A 26,632-nucleotide genomic window follows, 5' to 3' on the forward strand; every position below is an offset into this window, starting at 1 on the left:
GGAAACGGAAAGTACCAAGAAAGTTCCTAAGGTCATTTCTAACTCGCAATGTGAGTTGGGACGGTGGCGGACTTCACTAATGTCTGCTTCTGCCTGCTCTTAGGAAGGTGCGTGCAGGGTGCGTGTCCCTAGTGTCCGCTTCGGTTGCCCGGGTAAGAATTCGCCTTTGACGCTTGAAAAAATGTGTGGGAAGAAACATTAGTGACAAAGGTGGTAAAAGTAGGTTCATGATCTGGTATAGTTTTCGTCTGTAGTATATTGTCGTGCGAGTTTGGTTCATACACGTTGATTCAACCCGGCTAGCTAGCTAAGTAGGATAGCTTACTTGCTAACCCTGCCTATTTAGTTAGCTTTAGGTGTTGGCTAAACATTTCTAGCACGAGATAAGCAGACTGATTGTAAGACAGTAAAACCAGTATTTTGAGAGACTAGGGGTGGCAAGCAGACCGGGGGGTTGGGAGGAAAACGACGGGGGAGACGTGAGCCAGGAGCGGCCGATGAGTTCGGACCAGGGCGGAGAGCCGCGGCTGCTGCAGGAGGAGGGTGATCCGGGACCGAAGACCTGTGTGGTGGACGACACACCACTTGGGATCGGGGGAGGGTCAGGCGGCATGGTGAGTAGCGGCCTCTACTCTTCCCAACTAGCTAAGCTAACGTCGCCTAGCCTACACACAACACACCATCTCCTAAGTCCCATTCCTACCACCATGATTTGTTGCCTGCCACTGCCTTTCCAAATAGGGTCATCATGCCTCAGTCATAGGTTCCTGAGGCCGATAATATTACCTACATTTGCAATGATTTCTGCTAACTACCAATCCGATTCATATCGATAACTTGGTTGAGATTATTTATAGTTAACGTTAGCTAGGTATGTTGCCATATGTTTGGCTGAATGATTTATTTGCTGTCTTTCAATAGCCCACACATTTGGTTTGCTAGGGTAAATCACCGTTGCAAACAATATTTTCCATTATCTTATTTTGCAAACAGAATAATATTGAGTAACTCAGTTAGCCAGCTAACGTTGGCTATCTAGCCAAGCGTTATCTGAAGCTTAGTTCAGCAATCTACTTTGGCAGCCATTTAATTTGCTAACCTAACTAGCAGTAGTAGCCTAGCTAGCTAATTTGGGAGTTTACCTAGTAATCAATATGCAGTGACAACTGTAATGCTCTTTAGTAGACTATCGATTGGAGACTGCGGGCAGGCGCACCGATGCTGTCAAACTATGCAGCCAAACCAGCAAGCAAATTCGCCGAATCAACGTTACCTAGCTAGCTAACATGCGTTGCAAATACCCGGCCTATGCAGCACAGTCGGTGTCAGATGACTATATAGAAACTGGGGCTACAGTAACGAGATGCAAGCTAGCACTGCAAGTATGTTGCTACAGATTAATTCGAGTTGCTTTGCTAGACAAAGGGACTGTATTGTGCACCGTGTAAGGTGTGCTCCTTAATATATCAAATTATTTTAAAACGACAATGTATACTGAGATGTGACAGCTGCTCTTGCCAGGAGTAACAGTTAGACTAGTACGTTGGATAATTTTGTAGCAGGTGGTGACTAGGTACGACCCCTCAGTGGTAACGTTATGTGGCAGATTTTACTTATTTGATCTAAAGCTAGCTCTGTGGACTCTAAGGTGAAACAAGATGACGACCAATATCAAATGCTTCATATGTATGTAACAATGTTTAAGTACGTAGCTGGCATTGCCATTCATTAGCTAAGTATTTACTGATTTATGCTGTAGTTTATGTCAAGCTATGGGCCGTAGTATATATCTGTTTTCACAGTATTGTTTTTATTTATGGCATTGTTGCTTTAATGACACATGTAACTGACAAACTAAATTTGACATATTTTGTCTGTCATATCCAGTCAATGTAACTGACAGCTCTTGGGCGGCATGTAGCCTAGCAGTTAAGAGCATTGGGCCAGTAACCGAGCCGACAAGGTGAAAAATCCTTCGGTGTGCCTTTGAGCAAGGCACTTAACCATAATTGCTTCTGTTAGTCGCTCTGGATAAGAAAGTCTGCTGAATTACTCAAATGTAGCGCTAGCTACACCTTTTTGGATTAGTGCCAAGCCTCTAAAGCCCATCCACACCCGCTTTTAAAATGGTGTCATGTAACTGGGGATTGGGGATCCTCCCTAGACCGGACGAGATGCTCCTGTGAAGAATACTAATTTCCGAATTCCTATATTAAATTTTAGAACGTGGGGCGGGGGCGAGAGAAAGTGGCACGTGCCTCAAGTATCCTCGGGAATGGTTAAGGGCTCAGTAGCAGGGGTAGCAGCAGCAACAAAATGTCATTATGTGTATCGCTTGTGTTTGAGATTGACGGTGCTGCCTGCCAACAGCGATTATGGGTTTGGGTTGGCGGTAAAGTGTACGGAAGAGAGCGCGCGCTCTGCTGAAACATGTCATGTGGGTCCATCTGCTAAGGATGTAGATGGAGTTCAATGAGAACCGCATGTTGATTTTTCGAAAACAATCGACTTTATGGGTAGTCTTTAATTTTTTAAAATTATTTTTAATAACTACTGTGAAGTATCTCAAGTGCTGCTTCTCACTCTTGTTCGCAATAGAAGAGCATTGGCGTTTTAAACGTTTACCCACAAAGTACAACAATTGTTAATCTCGAGGTAAGCATCTTTATTTGATACAATGTAGACAACACGCTCGCGGTTGAAAATGGCTAACGTTAATAGTGGATGGGGACAGCGCGCCATGCTTGCTTTGGCTTTCTTGGTCATAGTGGTTTATCGATCAGTGGTTCTTCTGAAAATAAAATGTAAAAATCGACCACGAATTCAATTTGGTTCCCAAAAGCTTAGTTAACTACTTGTTTATGAATCTTTCTGGTTTCGGTTTTGTGCTCATGGAAACAAATGTAATACATCTTCGAGGCGTTTGATATATTTGTATCAAGATTTATGTAATATATTTTTTGTTAAATATTTCTCCTGAATACGTTTAACATTTCTATCAGATTTACATTAGGGGATTATCCAATGTTATTACAGGGTAATTACAATTCATGTTCACATTACATGGTATTTACATGAACACTTAACTTTTGCATTGGACCTTAATCTCAATATCAAATCATTTCTGTACCTTACTGTGAATATTTTAAATTAAAATGGTCAAATGGAAACAAATGGCTTCTTAGCAGAGTCATTTTTCTAGTGGTGGAAAAGTACCCAATTGTCATACTTGAGTAACAGTAAAGATACCTTAATAGAAAATGACTCAAGTTAAAGTGAGTCACGCAGTAAAATAATACTTGAGTAAAAGTAATAAATAAAAAAAATTGGTTTAAAATATACTTAAATATCAAAATAAAATACAATTGCTACAACTGCTAAAATATACTTTAGTATCAAACGGAAACGTATACATCATTTCAAATTCCTTATATTAAGCAAACCAGGCGGCACCATTTTCATGTTTTTTATTTATTTACATAGAACCAGCACACGTACACGCCGCTCCAACACACGTACATATTTACAAAGTATTTGTGTTTTGTTAGTCGGACAGATCAGAGGCAGTGGGGATGACCAGGGATATCCTCTTGATAAGTGTGTGAATTTGACAATTTTCTTGTCCTGCTAGCCATTCAAAATGTAACAAGTACTTTTGGGTGTCATGGAAAATGTATGGCGTGTAAAGTATATTTTCTTTAGGTATGTAGTGAAGTAAAAGTTGGCAATATAAGTAGTGAAGTACAGATATCCCCAAAAACTACTAAAGTACTTTACACCACTGAATTTTTCAAGCAATACATTTGCTCGGACAGTGAGTGTGGAGGGGAAACTGAAAACAATATGTTATTGAGAGAGGTTTGGGGATTATCTTATTGGTGGATAAACTAATTTACAGCAGGCCAAAATTCATTCACCACCACAACAGGCTCACATTTCAAGTGGCCTATTCATTCACCACCACAACAGGCTCACATTTCAAGTGGCCTTTTCAGTGTGAAGATAGATATATCCATCTCTAAATCACAGGAAAATTAAGTTCACAGGGCAGTTTTAAAGATTCAAAAATAAACTGGGAGAAAAATGTGGAGCACTGCCCCGGGACTGAGTCTGGGAAACCCTTACCAAAAACAAGTCTACCTAGTGTAAGAAGCTCAGACAAGTATATTTTTTTGTCTTTTGAGTGGTTGTGTGCACAATCAAAATACAAATGTTATGCTGAGTGTAATTCCCTTGTTTTAGGATGGGCAAGAAAATTGCAATGTATTTGACATGGCAAGAAATAAAGACAGTGACCAGTATGATGGCACCAATTTTAGTGAACTATTTGCAAATAATTTACAGAAATTCATAGAGCAGATCAGCCTAGAGTGACAATATATCAGGGCGCGTTACCGCAACGCATTTCGACTTGAGTGTTCCTCAGGCAGCATGAAAAACGGAGACAATAGAAGTATGTCAGGATTGGGATTAATTCCATTTTGATTCAGTCTGTTTAGAAAGTAAACTGACGTTGCATAAAAAAATCCAAATGTTATTGTTTTTCAACCCTGAAGTGTATGATACTGTACTTTTAAGTGCATTTCCTCTCCCCCTGTTCCAAGGTCACCTCCAAGGGCGCCGGTCTAAACCCCAATGCCAAGGTGTGGCAGGTGTCTGTGGCCCCCGCTGAGGTCCCTCCTGACGGAGCACAGTGGCCCCCGGCTGATGTCACTGAGGGTGAGAAACGACACTTAACAACATATAATAATGTATGCCGTTTAGACTCTTTTAGCCAATGCACCTTAGAGTGAAGTGAGTGCATACATGTTTTTGGTTTCATACATATCTAGCACCATACCCAACACTGTACGGTTTACAACCGGGGGAGGACACAGACTCGGAATAACCTGGATGGGAGAGAGGGTACATCGGGTGTCATTTATAATCATTGATTGGCTATGCATAATATATTTCATAACACATTTCCAGATGCTCAAAGTGAATTTACATTGTAAGGAAAGCTCATCTTATCCACCACATCAATGAAATAACCCTTACTTGTCTCTGATGGGCTATTATGGCTGACAACAGAAGGAATATACCACAACCTATGCTGTACTATACATGACATCAATGCCACATATACTGAAATCTGTAGGCCTATTGTTATTGAGAACTCTCTTTATAAAACTGTGGGGCCAAGAGGGTGCAGTGGCACAGCAGCAACAGACATAGCCAGTCACAATATCCAAATTAGTTTACAAAATCTAAATGTTACAATTTATCACAAAGTTAAGAGTTTAACAATAATTTAAGACCCCTGTTCCACTGTTTCTATTTAAGTGCAGACATTTCGGCAGTGGAATTTCGAATAGGCTACTAATAGGTTCTTACAATTATCACACATCCTATTAACTGATGAATTGAACAATAAATGACACCGTGATGTACCCTCTCTCCCATCCAGGTTATTCCGAGTCTGTGTCCTCCCCCGGTTGTAAACCGTACAGTGTTGGTTTCACTATCCTGGAGGATAGCAGCTCCTTGGTAGCATCCACAGCTGAGATCACTGTGAACGGCATGGATCCCCCAGACCTGGGCTTCATCCCCACTGAGACCACTACCGGCACATCAGGTATGTAGCACAATTAACTAAACTACACTACCCATGATGCACCATATACAATAAAGATGGTTAAGATTAGTCAATCATAGCCACAAAGCTGCATGTTTCTCACTGACAAATTATAACACTTTTACAGATGCATTATTGCGGCATACCTCTTCCAGATGTCTTTTCGGACCTCCAGGAGTTTTCTGACCTACCTTAGTACATGCTAATGAAACACATGTTGGTTTTCAGGGAAGACAAAGCTGACAGAGGAAAGGCCCCTCTCATCAGAGAACCTGAGAGACTCCCTCAAGAAAGAGCTGGAGTTCTGCTTCTCAAGGTTAGTACACGTGTTCTAGGTTAGGTCTTCTACCTCTAGGTGAGTGTAATTGTTCCTATGTTTGTAACTGGGAGATAGTACCTGAACTTGTCCAATAAAAAACATTAGTTTTGTAGTTGCAAATATTTTGCTACACTATGCCTTACTGAATGACCCATAGTCTGATGGGGCTTTGGCTATGTGATTATATATTAAGTTAATTCTTTAGGATAAATGTGTATGTTTGATAGCCAAGTATGTTTTATGATAATAACCTTTGACACTCATTTGATGTCTAGGGAGAACCTGTCCAAGGACCTGTACCTGATGTCCCAGATGGACAGTGACCAGTTTGTCCCCATATGGACCATTGCCAGCATGGAGAGCATCAAGGCCCTCACTACTGACATGGAGCTCATTCTAGACATACTCCGATGTAAGGAACTATACCGTTGTTTTATTTGTCATTTTTGCTACTTTTGTGGAACTATGTACCCTGGTCCCAAATCTGTTTGTGTTTTCTTGCCAACTCCTATGGTCAATGTTGGACGGCACAAACAGCTCTGTGACCAGTCTAGGAACAAGTGGACTTGTGATTGAATGGTATTGATTATTCTTTTTAATTTTTTAAATGTTACGCACCAATGGCAATACTTTTTGGACAATGGAGTGGTATAACCCATACAATTATAGTTTGTTCAGTACCAGAAGTTTGGACACCAACTCATTCCAGGGTTTTATTTATTTTTACTATTTTCTATATTGTAGAATAATAGTGAAGACAACTGTGAATTTGCACATATGTAGTAACCAAAAAAGTGTTAAACAAGTCTAAATATATTTTAGATTCCTCAAAGTAGCCACCCTTTGCCTTGATGACATCTTTGCACACTTGTGGAATGTTTTCCCAACAGTCTTGAAGGAGCTCCCACATATGCTGAGCACTTGTTTGGCTGGTTTTCCTTCACTCTGCAGTCCAACTCATCCCAAACCATCTCAATTGGGTTGAGGTCAGGTGATTGTAGAGGCCAGGTCATCTGATGCATCACTCTACTTGGTCAAATAGGCCTTTCACAGCCAGGAGGTGTGTTGGTTCATTGTCCTGTTGAAAAACAAATCATAGTCCCACTTAGCGCAAACCAGATGGGATTGCGTTTCACTGCAGAATGCTGTGGTAGCCATGCTGGTTAAGTGTGCCTTGAATTCAAAATAAATCACTGACAGTGTCACCAGCAAAGCACTCACACACATCACACCTCCTCCATAGTTCACGGTGGGAACCACACATGCAGAGATCATCCGTTCACCTACTCTGCGTCTCACAAAGACATGGCGGTTTGACCATGAAGGTCTGATTCACGCAGTCTCCTCTGAACAGTTGATGTTGAGATGTGTCTGTTGAACTCTATTTGGGCTGCAATTTTTTGAGGCTGGGAACTTTAATGAACTTATCCTCTGCGGCAGAGGTAACTCTGGGTCTTCCTTTCCTTTGGTGGTCCTCATGATGGCCAGTTAATTGAATTGAAATGCATTCCAGGTGACTACCTCATTAAGCTGATTGAGATAATGCCAAGAGTGTGTCATCAAGGCAAAGGGTGGCTACTTAAGAGAATCTCAAATATAAAATATTTTAATTTAACACCTGTTTTGGTTACTACATGAGTCCATGTGTGTACATAGTGTTGCTGTCTTCTACAATGTAGATAACAGTCAAATATAAAGTGAAATCCTGGAATCAGTAGGCATCCAAACTTTTGACTGGTAATGTAGATGGATAGTGATGTAATTTGTGACCCTGATGTTTGTTCTTGTTCTCAGCCTCTCCAATGGTACAAGTGGATGAGAAAGGAGAGAAAGTGCGTCCTAATCACAAACGCTGCATCATCATCCTGAGGGAGGTTCCTGAGACAACACCTGTAGAGGTCAGACGACCGTGTTAAAACCAATATATTACCATGTTACTGCTGTGGTTACATTACTCTTACAACTAAAATACAATTTAACCCCCCACACACACACACACACATACACACTTTATAACCAATATGCAATCATGTTACAACAATATTTGTAGCCAGTGTTATTATTGTAAATGACAAGGTGAATTGCTAGTAGTACTCCTATGTAAAAATGATGGCACATTTGCTATATTTGAGCAACAACTCACATACTCTTATCTTTTTTTTTTGTTCCCCTCAGGAAGTGGAGTCTCTCTTTAAAAATGACAACTGTCCAAAAGTGATTAGTGTGGAGTTTGCGCACAACAACAACTGGTACATCACATTCCAATCTGACACTGATGCTCAACAGGTAAGCTGGATCCGATTGGCGTATAAAGTAGTATTCAGGCTTCTAATTGGTGTAAGCATTTATCAGTCCCAGTTTTGTTGAGAAGACCTATGGAATTTCTGCATGTCTGTTGTCTTTCTCTCTGTTCAGGCACACCGATATCTAAGAGAAGAGGTGAAAACATTTCAGGGAAAACCTATCATGGTGAGTTACATAACACAATCAATCACTTGTAATTTAACACTGTCACTTTCCTTTATTAATCTCTCTTCCCTTCACAATCATATTGTGAAGCCAAAGACACATTTCCACATTTTGGTTCATTTCACAAGTTTTAAAAAATTTGATTCGATTTTTCTAACTTCCAGGCAAGGATAAAAGCCATCAACACGTTCTTTGCTAAGAATGGCTACCGTAGCATGGACAGCAGCATGTACGCTGCCCAGACCCAGTCCCAGTACAACCCTAACCTGTACATGCAGCACGTGTATAGCCCTCAGCAGCAGTACCCTCTCTATGGCATCGTACCACAGACCTGGACACCCTCTCCTACACCCTACTTCGAGACTCCTCTGGTGAACATCAACACTCAATATATTATCTTTATGGTGTTAATTGTGGTATAAATGTATAATATTCAAATTATTTGGAAGTTTCAGCAGACTATAAACCTTATCCTCGTAAATTGTGTCAACTGTAATTTCATTCGGGTAGTCTTATTGAGAAAATCCTACATGATAGAAGATATGTCTTCCTATTAACCTTTCTAGGGCTAGCGGAACCCCTCGACAACATTCTGCTGAAAAGGCAGAAAGGCGAAATTCAAAAATACTTTTTAGAAATATGTAACTTTCACACATTAACAAGTCCAATACAGCAAATGTAAGATTAACAAGATGTTTATCTACCCATCGTGTCCGATTTCAAAAATGCTTTACAGCATAAGCACATGTGATTATGTTTGGTCATAGCCAAGTCGAAAAAACAGACATTTTTCCAGACAAAGATAGGAGTCACAAAAAGCAGAAATATAGATGAAATGAATCACTAACCTTTGATCTTCATCATAGGACGTCATGTTACACAATACATGTATGTTTTGTTTGATAATGTGCATATTTATTTCAAAAAATCTCAGTTTACATTGGCACCTTACGTGCAGTAATGTTTTGATTCCAAAACATTTGTGATTTTGCAGAAATACTCATAATAAACATTGATAAAAGATACAAGTGTTATTCACAGAATTGATTAGACTTCTCCTTAATGCGACCGCTGTGTCAGATTTCAAAAACTATACGGAAAAAGCTTCATCTGAGAACGGCGCTCAGAACCCAAAACAGCCAGAGGAATATCCGGCATTTTGGAGTCAACAAAGTTAAAAACAACACCATAAATTTTCACTTACCTTTGATCTTCATCAGAAGGCACTCCCAGGAATCCCAGTTCAACAATAAATGCTTCCCGCTATCCCAAAAAGGTTAATGAAATTGAGAATGACAAAATATTATTGATATTTCTTGTTCAACAGTGACCTGTATAAATGTGATTTGTAAGGTGGAAACTTGTGTAATGACTAACTCTCCTGCACTACACTGCGACTGACCATGTGCTTCCAATCCCGCTGTGTGTGTGTCTCGGGGTTGGGATGATCATACAAAAAGGAAAAATTCAGTTTAAGAATATTGACAATTAAGTATTCTTCCTCCTTTTCCCACATCTCCAGGCACCATTTCCCAACAGTGGCTTTGTGAATGGATTCAGTTCTACTGGACACTACAAAACGGGCAACAACTCCCTGAATATGACTCGGCCCTATAACCGAAACCGGTACGTTGATCTTGTATTCTCTCTGAAGTGCCGTGAGTGGTTTCAAGTTGTCTTTCTGTGGGTGAAAATGCTTTAAATCCGTACATGCCAGTTTGTGGATAAACAATAGTAAAATTGGTAAATACTTTGTTACATTTTCTTCCTTCTTCGTAGAGTAAGGCTACAGCCGCACAGAAATTGTCTGGAAATTATGGCTTGAACCAGTGGTTTTTCAATTTGAGATTATCCATTCAAAAATGCACAATAGTCTCACCTTTTTACTAATGCAGCTTGTCGGGAAAATGGTTTACTTGGATTGAACCTTTGACTGACAAAATCAGGCTATTGATTAATACAAATACGAAGTATTTCTTGTACATGTGTCTCTGTGGCCGTAGCCTAATGGCATATATCCTTACGTAAAACCACAGATTTTGCATTTCCATATTAATAGTGTATGAGTCTTATTGAATGAACCAGTCCAGGGTAAGGTTTTGAATTCACCACCTGTTCTCTTACTGTCTGTCCCTGCAGTGTACCCCTCTATTCAAGAAAGAATGTAATAAATGCCTTCAGGTACAGCCATTATACTGTATAACAGCTTCATCGCTTCCCCATCTCTTGCAATACCACTGACAGCTTTGTCAGTTCATAGCTGTTTAACAGTTTAGGTACTACTACACTGTTGGAGCTAGGAACACAAGCATTTCGCTACACCCGCTATAACGTCTGCTAAATATGCTACATCAAATTTGATTTTGATTGAACAGTTGAGTATTATCCCATGTCTTACTATACTAGTCTACAGCCAAATGACTAAATCTAAAACTGGTCTTCGCTCTGACAGCCAGTGCATAACAGTTCAGTTAATACTTTTAACATTGACATATATGAAGTCATTTGACAGCTTCTGTTTGCAAGATGTTTAGAAGAGTTAATAATTGGTGGTGTGAAAGAAAAGATGGCTTAATAGAAAATTACTCAAGTTAAAGTGAGACACCCAGTAAAATAGTACTTGAGTAAAAGTCTTAAGTATTTGGTTTTAAATATACTTGTGTCAAAAGTAAATGGCATTGCAAAAATGAACTTAAGTATCAAAAGTAAAGGTATAATCCATTTCAAATTCCTTATATTAAGCAAACCAGATGGCAAAATGTATTTTTTATTTATGGATAGCCAGCGGCGCACTCCAATACTCAGACAATTTACTGTTGTGTTCAGTAATGTGGTGTCGTAGCTCACTTGAGTATTGAACACTGTTTAAGGTTGTATGTGAACGGAGCTGTGAGGATTGGATGAGTGAGTTTTGTGAGTTAACATTTTCATCTGAAGTAAAGAAGTTCAGTTTAATTGCACAGCAAGCCTATGTGCATTTGTAACATTTACAAATGAACCGTTTGTTTCGTGATTCCTCCAGATCAGAGGCAGCATGGATGTTCTCTTGATAAGTGTGTGAATTGGACCATTTTTTTCCTGTCAAAATGTAATGATTGCTTTTGGGTGTCAGGGAAAATGTATATGAATGAAAAAGTACATTGTCTTTAGGTATGTAGTGGAGTGAAAGTTGGCAAAAATACAAATAGGTAGTTTATTGGGATATCTGTACTTTACTAAGTAGTACTTTAAAATATGTTTTACTTGACACCACTGGTTAACCTTTCTGATCTCCCCATCCCGGATCCGGGATCGTGAATACAGACTCAAGCTCATTACCATAACGCAACGTTAACTATTCATGAAAATCGCAAATGAAATGAAATAAATATGCTAGCTCTCAAGCTTAGCCTTTTGTTAACAACACTGTCATCTTAGATTTTCAAAATATGCTTCTCAACCATTGCAAAACAAGCATTTGTGTAACAGTAGCTAGCTAGCGTAGCATTTAGTGTTAGCATTAGCGTTAGCATCCAGCACGCAACATTTCAACAAAAACATAAAAGCCTTCAAATAAAATCATTTACCTTTGAAGAACTTCAGATGTTTTCAATGAGGAGACTCTCAGTTAGATAGCAGATGCTCAGTTTTTCCAAAAAGATTCTTTGTGTATTAGAAATAGCTCCGTTTTGTACATCATATTTGGCTACCAAAAAAAACCAAAAATTCAGTCCTCAAAACGCGAACTTTTTTCCAAATTAACTCCATAATATCGACTGAAAACATGGCAAACGTTGTTTAGAATCAATCCTCAAGGTGTTTTCACATATCTCTTCGATGATATATCGTTCGTGGAAGCATGGTTTCCCCTCTCAATCAAATGGAAAAATACTTGCACATGGCTTTACGCACCAGTTTCGACGCAGGACACCAGGCGGACACTTGGAAAATGTAGTCTCTTATGGTCAATCTTCCAATGATATGCCTACAAATACGTCACAATGCTGCCGACATCTTGGGGAAACGGCAGAAGGTCTAAGCTTATTCCTGTCGCATTCACAGTCATATAAGGAGACATTAGAAAACAGAGCTTCAGAAATTCTGCTCATTTCCTGTTTAACGTATCATCTTGGTTTCGCCTGTAGAATGAGTTCTGGGGCACTTACAGACAAAATCTTTGCAGATTCTGAAACTTCAGAGAATATGCATAGAATATGCATAGTCGAGCATCTTTTCGTGACAAAATATCGCGCTTAAAACGGGAACGTTTTTTATCCAAAAATGAAATAGCGCCCCTAGAGATGCAACTGGTTAATAACAGTTTTATAGGCTATAGCTCAGATAAGTTCTAACTATGACTTGGCTCCTATCCACAGTGATCTAGCTAGCTCTCCATTTTGTCATTTAACCGTTTCTCTCATCCTGACTAACCATTTTATTTATTTTCATTTATCTCTTAGTTTCATTATAAATGTTTCCGTAGTACAGCTTTACTTTGCTAATGTAGTCATGCTACCAAGAGGTGAGGGAAATTTCTGTTACCTAATGTTTCATATGACTGTATAAATAAGACAGCTAGATACTGTAATGTGGAATGGAGATTTGGTCAGCCAAAAATGATTGACTGATAACTTTTCCTTTGCAAACTGCCATTTCAACCTGAATAAGAAATGACCTTATTTTAGCTGGTGAATTGGTACGGATTCCCACATTAACTTTGCAGGGTATTTTTTTTAATTGAGAAATGCGTCCACCACTTAACAAATGCATGTATTTCTTAAGATCAGTAGTGGGCAGACGTAATGATTGGCGTATTATTTTGTACTCTTGTGTCATGTATAACCCTGACACTGGTTGGACCTGATGACACATTGATGTGCATAGAGGGAATACAGTCTTTGGAGAGAATGGGTCTCTCTTGTTTCTCCTCCTGTGCTCACCCCTAACCACTCCTCTCCCGCCAAAACCCTGAATCTCCGCACCTGTCCCGACAAGTTCAAAGATTGATATCTGAAGTTCTTTTAAGCATGGGCTTGAAAAAACAAATGCATGAATTCAAAGGGTGGTGCGGTGTTTGTAATACTCTTGCAAAGTTAATTTCAGCCAACATTTGTCTTCTAGTTTTCTTTGCACATCAGTTGCATGTTGGTGTATATATCATCAAATGTAGGCCTAGCTGCTGCATGCTATTTGTATCCCCACCACGTCCCAGTTGTGCCAAGATTAGCCTCTGTAACCCTGGGTCGTATTTATTAGGGCACACGTGAAGCCTCAGGTGGGGAGACCAGGCGAAGTGGCTTCTGTTCCCCTGGAGAGCTTGACTGGCATGAGGAGTCCCCAGCCCCCCACCACTGGCCCTGGACCTCTGCAGACCCAGACACCTCCAGACCTGACCTCAGCCTTCCCCCTCATCTCCACCTCCTCGGACCTCAACGATGACGGCAGCATGGCTGGACGCGGAAGGTGAGTCTGACACTTAAGAACTTTTTATTTATTCATAAAGGTCTCTCGGGGGGCCTCCCGATTGGCGCAGCAGTTTTAAGGCACTGCATCGCAACACTTGAGGTGTCACTACAGACGCAGGTTCGATCCCAGGCTGTGTCACAGCCGGCCGTGACCGGAACACACATTTGGCCCAGCATCGTCTGGTTTAGGGAAGGGTTTGGCCGGCCGGAATTTCCTTGTTCCATCGCGATCTAGCAACTCCTTGTGGCGGGCCAGACGCTTGCAAGCTGACTTTGGTTGCCAGCTGGACGGTGTTTCCTCCGACACATTGGTGCTTCTGGGTTAAGCAAGCAGTGTGTCAAGAAGCAGTGCAGCTTGGCAGGGTCGTGTTTCGGAGGACGCGTGGCTTTCGACCTTCGCCTCTTCTGAGTCCATAGGGGACCTGCAGTGATGGGACAGGACTGTAAATACCAATTTGGATATCACAAAAAAGGGGTGAAAGTTTAAAAAATATATATATGTATCTCGATCCAGTATTCTGACAGAACACAGTGAGGTCCTCAGGGATGGTATTATCCCCCTAATGGAACAATGGCATTCTGTTTTTGAAGTGGTGAATTCTTCCAGGTCATCTCATCAGACCTAGTGATGACAACTTGATGCGCAGGAGGGGAAAGCAGGCTGTGGAGTGTGACTGGCTTTGGGTCTTTTCCCTTCTCTCCTCCTCGTCCTCTACCTACGCTCCCCCTCTCCCCTAAGCTATGATCCTCCACACCTGTCCCGATGAGCGCTAAGATTATGAGATCTGAAGGTCTGATGGAGAATGTTAAGTCAGATAACAGAACACTTGTGTACTAGTTTCTGAACCACTTTTAAAAACCTTTTCTGTCCTTGATTACAGAAGGACTACATATAGAGGCACAAGAAGGAGGAGAGAGGATGAGCGGATTACGGTACCGTTACAAAACGAATGACAGTTACTATGTGGATTTAGTTGGCTTTTGCATAATAGATTTAATCTGGACCGAACCGGTTATCAACGCAACTGTCTTTCCTTGTTTTTCTGGTTTGCATGTCTTTTTGTTTGTTTGTTAAGCTTATTTTGTTATTATGTACATTTTGAGTTTGTATGGTGCAAAATGTAAATGTTATCTCTTTGTTTTCCCCCCAGAGGCCCATACCCCTGGCTGAGGTAAAGGTGCCGGTCCCTAAGTTTGACCTGGCCGCTACTAACTTCCCCCCGCTGCCGGGCTGTGTAGCCAGTACACAGGGAGAGCCCCTACTGGAGAACAGGATGTCAGACGTGGTGCGAGGACTGAACAGAGACAAGGTTAAGACAGGATCCCTATGGTTAACTACCACACTCCTATCACTTCATTTTGGGCAGAATCCTAACTTGAGATGCATATGATCAACTCAGACTTTTGCTTAAACCACAAACTGGAGTTTTACATGCAGATCTCAAGTTAGTTTTGGGTGTTGTTTTTTTCGCTCATATGCTGACTTCAGTCTTTCCTTACTCTCTCTACAGACGCCGGAACAAGTAAACAAGGAATCCAGCAAGGAAGTGGGTGCCGGACCAGTCCCAGCCCCGACCCCAGCCCCAGGACATGAGGAGGCAGTGTGTGTCTCTAATCTTGCTCAGCTTGCAGCCAAACCTGCTGTACTCCCCCACGGAACCCCCATCCATGTACCTGCCCCCAGGTAAGGGAAAATAGGCTGAAGTTTGTACATTATTATTCAGAGGGTTAGTGTAATATCACTCTCTTTGTGTATAGAGACTTAACTTCTTGCGGATCAGTGGGATGCTAGTGTCCCATTTCGACAACTTCCGGTGAAATTGCAGAGCGCCAAATTTAAATTACTATAAATATTCAACTTTCATGAAATCACAAGTGCAATACATCAAAATAAAGCTTAATTTGTTGTTAATCCAGCTACCGTGTCAGATTTCAAAAAGGCTTTACTGCAAAAGCAAACCATGTGATTATCTGAGGGCAGCGCCCAGCGCACACATGCGTAGCAAACCATTTTCAACAAGGGATTTGTGACACGAAAGTCAGAAATAGTGATATAATATAACAAGTCAATCAACATTTATAATCAAACCTTAGGTACCCTAATACTCAAATAAACGTTAAAATTTAAGACGGAGAATCGTTATTGTCTTTACTGGAGAAAAATACCAAAGAACACGCTCTCATTCACGCACTTGGAAACACTACAGACAAAATGGGAGCCACCTAGAAAAACTACAATTTCTGTCAAATTTTTCCCAAAACCAGCCTGAAACTCTTTCTAAAGACTTCTAGTGGAAGCCCTAGGAACTGCAATCGGGCATGATTTCGCCCTACTATAAAAGTGCCAGCCATTGAAATCAGTGGTAGGATTATTTTTTTTGGGGGGGTGATATGCCCTCTGGGTTTCACCTGCCGTTTCAGTTCTGTTATACTCAGACATTAAAATTGCTAGATCACTGGGTAGCATCAAGTCAATGAGCTGTAAAGCTAATGTCACAGATGAATTCTAGAGACTTGCCTTGTTAATTAGTGATCTGCCAATAAAGTTGTGCTGAATTGACTAGAATCGTCAATAAATAGAGCTCAAAGAAGCATACAAAGGTCTGCCTCAGTCATAATGGCATTAAAACTAACTTTGGGTCAAATGGGGCTTTCCTTTCCTTCCTGATTTTTTTTCTTCTGTAGTGTACCCCATCAGGAGAAGAAGTGGGAGAAGGTGGAGAGGGTAGCAGAGGCCCCAGCCCCCAAAGTAACCCCACCCACACCTGCTCCCTGTGCAGCCAACCCACCCGGAGTCCCCTCCACACCGCCAGCTATGCCTGGCCCCAAGCCTCAACCCAGCACAGTGTCCTCCACTCCAGCTACACCCAGCACCCCAGCCACCACCGCTACCCCTGCATCAGTGGTGAGGCACCAAAGATAATCCTGTACCTCTAATCTAGCCATTTAGAGATGATTGCTTTGTTTTACATTGGGATTGCTTCTTAATTTTATGAAACGTAATTGGTTTCCGTTCTCTACCTGAACTCTTAGATCTACATCTGTTCCTCTGAACTCATTGTTCCTTTTTTCTGGCTCTTGTTCAGGAGCCCCGTAAGCTTAGCTATGCCGAGGTGTGCCAGCGAGCCCCCCCTCCGGCCCCCCCAGCCTCAGCCTCCCCTTCCACGCTAGCCCAGCCTCTGCGTGAGCTGCGTGTCAATAAGGTAGAGGAGCCAAGCTCCAGCTCTACCACCAGCTCGGGCGACCGCCCAAGGGGAGACCGGCTGGACAAAGCCCAGGACAGGGATGGTGGCTGGGAGTGCAAGGAGGCCCGTCCCCGTGATCGTGACCATCGAGACCGGGACTCCCGGGATGGAGGCTACTACCGCAGCAACGGGCCCTCCAGACAGGGAGGCTACGGGGGCCTCAAGTTCCGTGAACAGAGACGGGGCCCCCAACCAGCCTGCCGCAGCTCCCCCCAAGGAGGCCCCCGACACACCGGCAAAGAGCAGAACATCCCCCCGGTATCGCCAAAGTAAAACTTCCGGTATGAATAACGAAAACAAACAAAAAAGTATGAAATATATACGTGGATATAAATATATAAAAAATGAAATGCATATAAAAGCAACAATCTTAACGGTAGCCGCCTCCTGTCTGCCTCCTGGAGCATTGTCCCAAAGAAAGGAAAAAAAGCTTTGTGAAATGACAATGAAATGAAAATGGAAGCCTGGGGACATCCAGGAGAAAGTAGGGCAAAAAAGAAACTGCGTAAGAAGTGTGAACTTTCACAGTGATTTTTAAAAAGGAAAAATCTCAATTAGGCCTCGTAAACAAATGTATTCACAGAATTTAAAATCAGTGATTTTAAAATCAATGTGCTTTCTTTGGAGGTCCGTTTCATTTTCTTCTCTGAGGAGAGGTGGGACATTTGGGCCCTGTATTAAGGCCCTCTACCATTTTTGATTTTAAAGAATAGATGTTGGTCTACAAGAAACATATGCACTAAAGAACATACATGCATACATGTCGTGTACACATACAAAGATATCACTAACAACGCAGTGACGACGAGACATCTTATTATTATTTTTTTCTTCTGAGCATAGGTTTGGCAAGGATGAATGACTGTAGATGAGCTGGGTTGATTAATTAAGATGTCTGTTAATGCATTGACTGCTGCTAAGCAAACAGATTGGGGCAGAGTGCTTCAGTTCAGTTTGCTGTTGCACTGATTCTCATGGAATGAACGAGCAGCTCATTGTGATTCTAACATTCTAGAATCGGAATCGATGACCTGAAATTAGGCTGTTAGAGATGATCCTCTGTTTATTAATTGAAAATAAAAAATATATAATTTGAGGCTTGGTAATTATTGTCTCAACTATGTTATCTGTATAAAGGTCAACAAAATTATCGGTAACAATCAAGCTACAGTTTTATGTCGGTGGTTTTTGCCCAGAGCTGGAAGGCTCTTGTTTGCGGAAGGAAGGGTGAATTATTATTATTATTATATATTTTTTAAAGCTGAAATCCACACTGGGTAGGAGCAGCGCAGCGCGCGGTCCGACTCGCAGATCGCAGTCTCCTGGTCCGACTCGCAGATCGCAGTCTCCTGGTCCAATGCTGTTTATTTGAAGTTGTTTAATCTATTTTTATCTTTATTTCCTGATTTGTCTGGATTTCCCGTCTTCTAACGGATTCAGATCATACATACTGATAATCAGTCAGGCTCTCTGTTTACAACTTACTATTCACAATGGGATTGTAGCTTAGTTAGGCTATTTTTATGGAAACCTAGGGAATAGATATGTTGATGTAGCCTGGGTGCCAGTCTGTTTCGGCTCTCTTGCCCTAACTCCTTATGTAATTGTCATGTTTGGCTTAACAATGACAACAATGGTGTTGGCAAGGGCACGAACAGATCTGAGACCAGGCTTAGGTCGATGCAGTCAAACCTGACTGCCTGTGCTTAGGTTGAAGAGTTGACCGGAATGGTCTTGGCAAGATCTTGTTTTCTCCACAGGATATTCAGGTTTAGCAACACATTCTGTGTATTGTAAATATAAATAAATGATGGTATAGCAATATCATTCAGAAGTAGGCTGAATGCTGTTAGCTGAGAGTGATTTAGCTAGCTTATATAATACATTTGGCAGCGAAGTAAAGGGGTTAAACGATATCAGACCATTTCTATGTGCTATGTGCCAGCTGCCTACGATCCTAGTTGACTTGGTAGAGTAAAAGCTTTGGGATGTGTCCCAAGTGGCATCCTATTACCTATAAAGTGCACTAATTTTGACTAGGGCCCTGGTTAAATGTATTGCATTATATAGGTAATAGGGTGCCATTTGGGACGCACAAGAGTTGAATCGTTCGTCAAGGTTTGCTAGGTAATGTAGTCCTTTGGGGGAACTTTGTCCCAGTTAAACTGAACATTTAGACCTGTAGAGGTGTAGTTGCCTATGCTATATCATATTATTAACCCTTCACTTGAGTTGTGTGTGGGAGAATGTATTTGTTCTAGTGCTGAACTTCCAGAGAAGGGGAGGCTGGCATTTGTCAGACTGGTATCTGTCCACCACTGCAGATGTTGTGCTTTTTAGGGTGAGTTTGCTGTTTTCCAATTTGATTAAAACGAAGACCGAAATTTGACTTGGGTATTTGCAGTTTGGACTTACTGGACGTTATTTGCTTTTTACATTTTATTTATTTTAATCGTACTGTGCAACGCTTTTTCCAATCTTGGTAGGCTGGTTTCCCCAAAGTTGTGTGTGTGAACTCGCATTGGCAAAGAATCACGCATTTGACATATTGTTTGAGATTTCAACTGAGAGAAATACTTGATGCATTGACTTGGGGTTTAGTAATGTAGTTCTAAATGATTTAAACAATCACCGAGGCTTTTTCTTTTATTTTATTTTTTTCAATTTCATGAGTTTTGAGCAGCTAGTGATCTAGTGTAATTAAATAAATGCACTTGTTAAAAAAAAAATACAAATAAATCTTACTGTTTAAGTAATGTGAAATCATTTTAGAAGCATATGGTAATGGCATTGAGGTAGACAGGCTTGTGAAAATCTGCAGGAATAGCTTTTTTCTCATGCTTGGCATTTTTATTTTTTTGGTTTGAGGTGGCAACGAAATATGACAATGGATCAATTAAGTGTTTGAGACACAATTCTCAAACTGTATGAAATGTCACAAAAAAATAAATTATTTTGATTTGGCTTTTGAGTTCTGACTTTTTTTGTTTGAAAGTACACTGAACAAAAAATATAAACGCAGCATGTAAAGTGTTGGTTTCATGAGCTGATAAATCCCAGAAATGTTCTTTCTGCACAAAAAGCGTGTTTCTCTCAAATTATGTGCACAGATTTATTAACATCCCTATCAGTGAGTTTCTCCTTTGCCAAAATAATCCAGCCACCTGACAGGTGTGGCATATCACAAAGCTGATTAAACAGCATGAGGTGCACCTAGTGCAGGGGACAATTAGTCCACTTTAAAATGTGTAGTTTTGCCACACAAAATGCTACTGATGTCTCAGGTTTTGAGGGGGCATGCTGACTGTAGGAATGTCTACCAGAGCTGTTGCCAGATTATTTCATGTTTATTTCTCTACCATTAGCTGCCTCCAATGTCGTTTTAGAGAATTTGTCAGGAATTCCAACCCAGTCTCGCAATCGCAGACCACTTGTAACCACACCAGCCCAGGACCTCCACATCCGGCTTCTTCACCTGCGGGATCGTATGAGACCAGCCACCTGGACAACTGATGAAACCGGGAAGAATTTCTGTCTGTAATGCCCTTTTGTGGTGAAAAATACATTCTAATTGGCTCCCCAGTGGGTAAGCCTATCCCCTTCCAGGACCACCCACGGCTGCACCCCTGCCCAGTTGTGTGAAATCCATAGATTGGGCCTAATTTATTTCAATTGACTGATTTCCTTTTATGAATTGTAACTCCGTTAAAATTGTTGCATGTTGGGTTTATATTTTTGTTCAGTATACAAAATTAAAAGTTGTACCCCTTGTTTAGTATTATTGCAATCTTTGTAATACACCTAGTGACATCAAGAGAATTTTGCCTTTTGGCATTGTAGCGAATGGTGGGGCAGGAATATAACTTGTGTCACTGGCGTGAAAGGCAAGTACCCTACGCATCGTACCAATAGGGTTAACCCATTTCCTGGTAATTGTATCATGGCTCATATAGCAAGGTTTGCTACACTGCACCCTCTGTACTTCAAGGCGCATCCCTGTGCTTCGACAACTGAGCCCCCTAGCACGTCCGAGCCGTGCTTTTCGATGACCGCCATCCCACTTCTGAAACCAATGTAGCAGGACAAGGAAGTGAAACCGGGTCACTGGCGTGAAAGGCAAACACCATATGCATCATGCCAATAGGGTTAACCCACTTGGTAGGCATAGTATTATTACATTTAAGTATTTTGGCAGACACTCTTATCCAGGGCAATTTATAGCAGAAATCAGGGTTAAATGCCTTGCTCAAGGGAACATTAGATTTTTCACATAGTCAGCTAGGAGATTCAAACCAGCAACCTTTTGGTTACTTGCCCAATGCTCTTAACCCGGGTGGCTACCTGCCACCCTAATCATGGCTCAAATAGCAATGATTGTGACAGTATAATGATTTTGGAATGACAGTCACAGGGACTAGGGTTTGAGTTCCAGTCAGAGTACCCCCACCCCCTAATCCAATATATTGTTGGAGAGCACCATTGAAAGCATGTCCCAGCCAAGTTTTAGTCACAGTATTTTTGTTACACAAGCGGTGTTTCTGTCAGGTTTCTGTACTGCACATGTGACAGAGTATGCAAAACAAATGCAACCGATTTGATACAAATCATCAAGATATCATTCAGTAGGTAGGCCTACTTTCCAGTCAACGTTTAATTTGGTAATTTTTTGGTGGAGACTGATGAAAAAGTCATTTTCAAAGGATTTTATATAGCCGATAGGCTATTAGGAACACCTGCTCTTTCCATGACAGACTGATCAGGTGAATCCAGGTGAACACTATGATCCCTTCTCCATGTCACCTGTTAAATCCACCTCAGTCAGTGTAGTTTAAGGGGAGGAGACAGAACCTGGGGGGTACTAAACTAACATTTGGAATTGTTTTAAGATAGTCATACCATGGATCATTTAGCTATTTTTCGAAACCCTTTAGGCATAATTAAAAACATATTTGATAAAATATTGACGTTGGCCTTTACTACTATAGCACATAGTGAATAACGCATTCATAAATGGCAAAAAGGACAGTCAAAAAATAAATCAAATACGGTTTTGAGGAGTGTCTTAGAAATACTAAGAGATGGCAGACTTCTTTAACCCCTTATTTTTGTTGGCACACAACCTCCATACTTCTGTTCGTTTGTATGGGTTACCTTCAGACGAGTCCCGTGACACTGGTGGGGGTGGTAGGGCAAAACGGAGAACACCATAGTGAGAGTCTCCCCTTTCCATATTAGTTTTGTTGGCCAAATGCGTTCGGACTCTACAGACGTTTTGAGAAGACCGATTTTCTGATGTAGCTCGGCCTTCCACCACAGGCCGATTTTAGCCCTATTGTCACGGGACTAGTATTACCAGAGAACTTTGATTATATAATTACTACCCCAGAATGCCCGTTATTCCAGAGGGTTTTTTACAAACTGCCCTCCGTAATTATTCATTTTTGTTCAATAAATTGACAGCTATGACGAAAGCCTGGAGTGTTTTTTTTATAGGCTTGAAAATATATACGTTTTTGAAAGAAAAGCACTTTTTGTCAATTTTTAAAAATAACATCAAAGTAATCAATCACAGTGTAGACATTGTTAATGTTTTAAATGACTATTGTAGCTAACAGCTCGCCCCCCCCCCCCCCCCCCCCCCCCCCCCCCCGCAGCTACTCGCCCAAGCCTCCCCAGCTTCTCCTTTACCCAAATCCAGATAGCAGATGTTCTGAAAGAGCTGCAGAGTCTGGACCCGTACAAATCAGCTGGTCTTGACAATCTGGACCCTCTATTTCTGAAACTATCCGCCGCCATTGTCGCAACCCCTATTACCAGCCTGTTCAACCTCTCTTTCATATCGTCTGAGATCCCCAAGGATTGGAAAGCTGCCGCAGTCATCCCCCTCTTCAAAGGGGGAGACACCCTGGACCCAAACTGTTACAGACCTATATCCATCCTGCCCTGCCTATCTAAGGTCTTCGAAAGCCAAGCCAGATCACTGACCATCTCGAATCCCACCGTACCTTTTCCGCTGTGCAATCTGGTTTCCGAGCCGGTCACTGGTGCACCTCAGCCACGCTCAAGGTACTAAACGATATCATAACCGCTATCGATAAAAGACAGTGCTGTGCAGCCGTCTTCATCGACCTGGCCAAGGCTTTCGACTCTGTCAATCATCATATTCTTATCGGCAGACTCAGTAGCCTCGGTTTTTCTAATGACTGCCTTGCCTGGTTCACCAACTACTTTGCAGACAGAGTTCAGTGTGTCAAATCGGAGGGCATGTTGTCCGGTCCTCTGGCAGTCTCTATGGGGGTGCCACAGGGTTCAATTCTCGGGCCGACTCTTTTCTCTGTATATATCAATGATGTTGCTCTTGCTGCGGGCGATTCCCTGATCCACCTCTACGCAGACGACACCATTCTGTATACTTCCGGCCCTTCCTTGGAGACTGTGCTATCTAACCTCCAAACGAGCTTCAACGCCATACAACACTCCTACCGTGGCCTCCAACTGCTCTTAAACGCTAGTAAAACCAAATGCATGCTTTTCAACCGTTCGCTGCCTGCACCCGCACGCCCGACTAGCATCACCACCCTGGATGGTTCCGACCTAGAATATGTGGACATCTATAAGTACCTAGGTGTCTGGCTAGACTATAAACTCTCCTTCCAGACTCATATCAAACATCTCCAATCTAAAATCAAATCTAGAGTAGGCTTTCTATTCCGCAACAAAGCCTCCTTCACTCACGCCGCCAAACTTACCCTAGTAAAACTGACTATCCTACCGATCCTCGACTTCGGTGATGTCATCTACAAAATAGCTTCCAATACCATACTCAGCAAACTGGATGCAGTTTATCACAGTGCTATCTGTTTTGTTACTAAAGCACCTTATACCACCCACCACTGCGACCTGTATGCTCTAGTCGGCTGGTGCTCACTACATAATCGTCGCCAGACCCACTGGCTCCAGGTCATCTACAAGTCCATGCTAGGTAAAGCTCCGCCTTATCTCAGTTCACTGGCCACGATGGCAACACCCACCCATAGCACGCGCTCCAGCAGGTATATCTCACTGATCATCCCTAAAGCCAACACCTCATTTGGCCGCCTTTCGTTCCAGTTCTCTGCTGCCTGTGACTGGAACGAATTGCAAAAATCGCTGAAGTTGGAGACTTTTATCTCCCTCACCAACTTTAAACATCTGCTATCTGAGCAGCTAACCGATCGCTGCAGCTGTACATAGTCCATCGGTAAATAGCCCACCCATTTTACCTACCTCATCCCCATACTGTTTTTATTTATTTACTTTTCTGCTCTTTTGCACACCAGTATCTCTACCTGCACATGACCATCTGATCATTTATCACTCCAGTGTTAACCTGCTAAATTGTAATGACCTCCTCATGCCTCTTGCACACAATGTATATACTCTTTTTTTTTTTCTTTTTTTCTACTCTGTTATTGACTTGTTTATTGTTTACTCCATGTGTAACTCTGTGTTGTTGTCTGTGTCACACAGAACTTGTTCTCAACTAGCCTACCTGGTTAAATAAAGGTGAAATAAAAAATAAAAAACCTGTCTAGAAAAATAAAAAAGCTGGAAACCGCAGATTTTTTATGGAAATCTACATAGGCGTACAGAGGCCCATTATCAGCAACCATCACTCACGTGTTTTAATGGCACATTGTGTTAGCTAATCCTTGTTTATAATTTTAAAAGGTTAATTGATCATTAGAACACCCTTTTATAATTGTTAGCACAGCTGAAAACTGTCGCGCTGATTAAAGAAGAGATAAAACTGGCCTTTAGAATAGTTAAGTATCTGGAGCATCAGCAATTGTGGGTTCGATTATAGACTCTAAATGGCCAGAAACAAATAACTTTCTTCTGAAACTCATCAGTCTATTCTTGTTCTGAGAAATGAAGGCTATTCCATGCGAGAAATTGCTAAGAAACTGAAGATCTCGTACAACGCTATGTACTACTCCCTTTACAGAACAGTGCAAACTGTCTCTAACCACTTTGTAAAAAAGTGTTATGGACTGACGAATGTAAGTTTGAGGTGTTCGGATCACAAAGAAGAACATTTGTGAGACGCAGAAAAAATGAAAATATGCTGGAGGAGTGCTTGTCAAACATGGAGGCAATGTGATGGTCTGGGGGTGCTTTGGTGTTGGTAAAGTGGGAGATTTGTACAGGGTGAAAGGGATCTTGAAGAAGGCAGGCTATCACTCCATTTTGTAATGCCATGCCATACCCTGTGGACTGCACTTAATTGGAGCCAATTTCCTCCTACAACAGGACATTGACCCCAAAGCACAGCTCCAAACTATGCAAGGACTATTTAGGGAAGAAGCAGTCTCCTGTTGTGGGAGCAGCTTGACGGTATGGTACGTAAAAGTGCCCATCAAGCCAATCCAATTTGTGGGAGGTGCTTCCGGAAGCATGGGGTGAAATCTCTTCAGATTACCTCAACAAATTGACAACTGGAATGCCAAAGGTCTGCAAGGCTGTAATTGCTGCAAATGGAGGATTCTTTTACGAATGCAAAGTTTGAAGGACACAATTATTATTTCAATTAAAAATCATTATTTATAACCTTGTAAATGTCTTGACTATATTTCCTATTCATTTTGCAACTCATTTCATGTATGTTTTCATGGAAAACAAGGACATTTCTAAGTGATCCCAGACCAACTTTTACTTGACTACATTTCTAAAGATAATACTGTCCTTTTTACTCTATATATTCTCCCTGACACCCAAAAGTACTTTTTACATTTTGAATGCTTAGCAGGAAAGGGAAATGGTCCAATTCACACATTTGTCAAGAGAACATCCCTGATTATCCCGAATGGCTCTGATCTGGCAGAACTTCAAAACACACCTGCTTTGTTTGTAAATTATGTCTGAGTGTTGGGGTGTACCCTTGGCAATCAATAAATGCATTTAAAAAACAAAATGGTGCCATCTGGTTTGTTTAATATGAGGAATTTCAAATTATTCATACTTTTACTTTTGATACAGACCATTCAATAAAAATGGAGCTCTATAGGAGAAAGCCCTGCCTCCAGCTGTTTGCTTAGAAATTCTAGGGACAGGAGGCCTGCGTCTTGTGACCGTATCTGTCATGCCCTGACCTTAGAAAGCCTGTTTATTTCTCTATTTGGTTAGATCAGGGTGTGATTTGGGTGGGCATTCTAGTTTTCTATTTCTTTGTTGGCCGGGTATGGCTCCCAATCAGAGGCAGCTGTCTATCGTTGTCTCTGATTGGGAATCATACTTAGGCAGCCTGTTTTCCACCTGAGTTTGTGGGATCTTGTCTTTGTTAAGTTACTGTCTGCAGAATGTTACAGTGAGGGGAAAAAGTATTTGATCCCCTGCTGATTTTGTACGTTTGCCCACTGACAAAGAAATGATCAGTCTATAATTTTAATGGTAGGTTTATGTGAACAGTGAGAGACAGAATAACAACAAAAAAAATCCAGAAAAACTTGTCAAAAATGTTATAAATTGATTTGCATTTTAATGAGGGAAATAAGTATTT

General features: G+C 41.4%; 1 protein-coding gene across 3 annotated transcripts; it reads left to right on the forward strand.

Moving 5' to 3' along the window:
- The first annotated feature begins 42 nt into the window (after window positions 1–42).
- On the forward strand, window positions 43–20,059 carry LOC110491923 (la-related protein 4). 3 transcript variants are annotated; one of them, XM_021565777.2, is made up of 17 exons: window positions 43–614; window positions 4,605–4,719; window positions 5,450–5,617; window positions 5,846–5,933; window positions 6,212–6,348; window positions 7,731–7,834; window positions 8,112–8,222; window positions 8,352–8,405; window positions 8,570–8,776; window positions 9,928–10,031; window positions 10,545–10,586; window positions 13,641–13,847; window positions 14,731–14,782; window positions 15,001–15,159; window positions 15,361–15,533; window positions 16,535–16,754; window positions 16,936–20,059. In XM_021565777.2, the coding sequence occupies exons 1-17, from the start codon at window positions 498–500 to the stop codon at window positions 17,365–17,367; spliced, it is 2,490 nt and encodes an 829-aa protein (XP_021421452.1). In that variant the 5' UTR covers window positions 43–497; the 3' UTR covers window positions 17,368–20,059. The 3 variants fall into 3 exon arrangements, with proteins under 3 accessions (XP_021421452.1, XP_021421453.1, XP_021421454.1); XM_021565779.2 differs by lacking the exon at window positions 43–614 and adding an exon at window positions 2,359–2,655; XM_021565778.2 differs by lacking the exon at window positions 10,545–10,586 and having other exon boundaries at window positions 44–614.
- Window positions 20,060–26,632: the final 6,573 nt, after the last annotated feature.

This window comes from Oncorhynchus mykiss, chromosome 16 (assembly GCF_013265735.2).
Source record: "Oncorhynchus mykiss isolate Arlee chromosome 16, USDA_OmykA_1.1, whole genome shotgun sequence".
Taxonomy (NCBI): domain Eukaryota; kingdom Metazoa; phylum Chordata; class Actinopteri; order Salmoniformes; family Salmonidae; genus Oncorhynchus; species Oncorhynchus mykiss.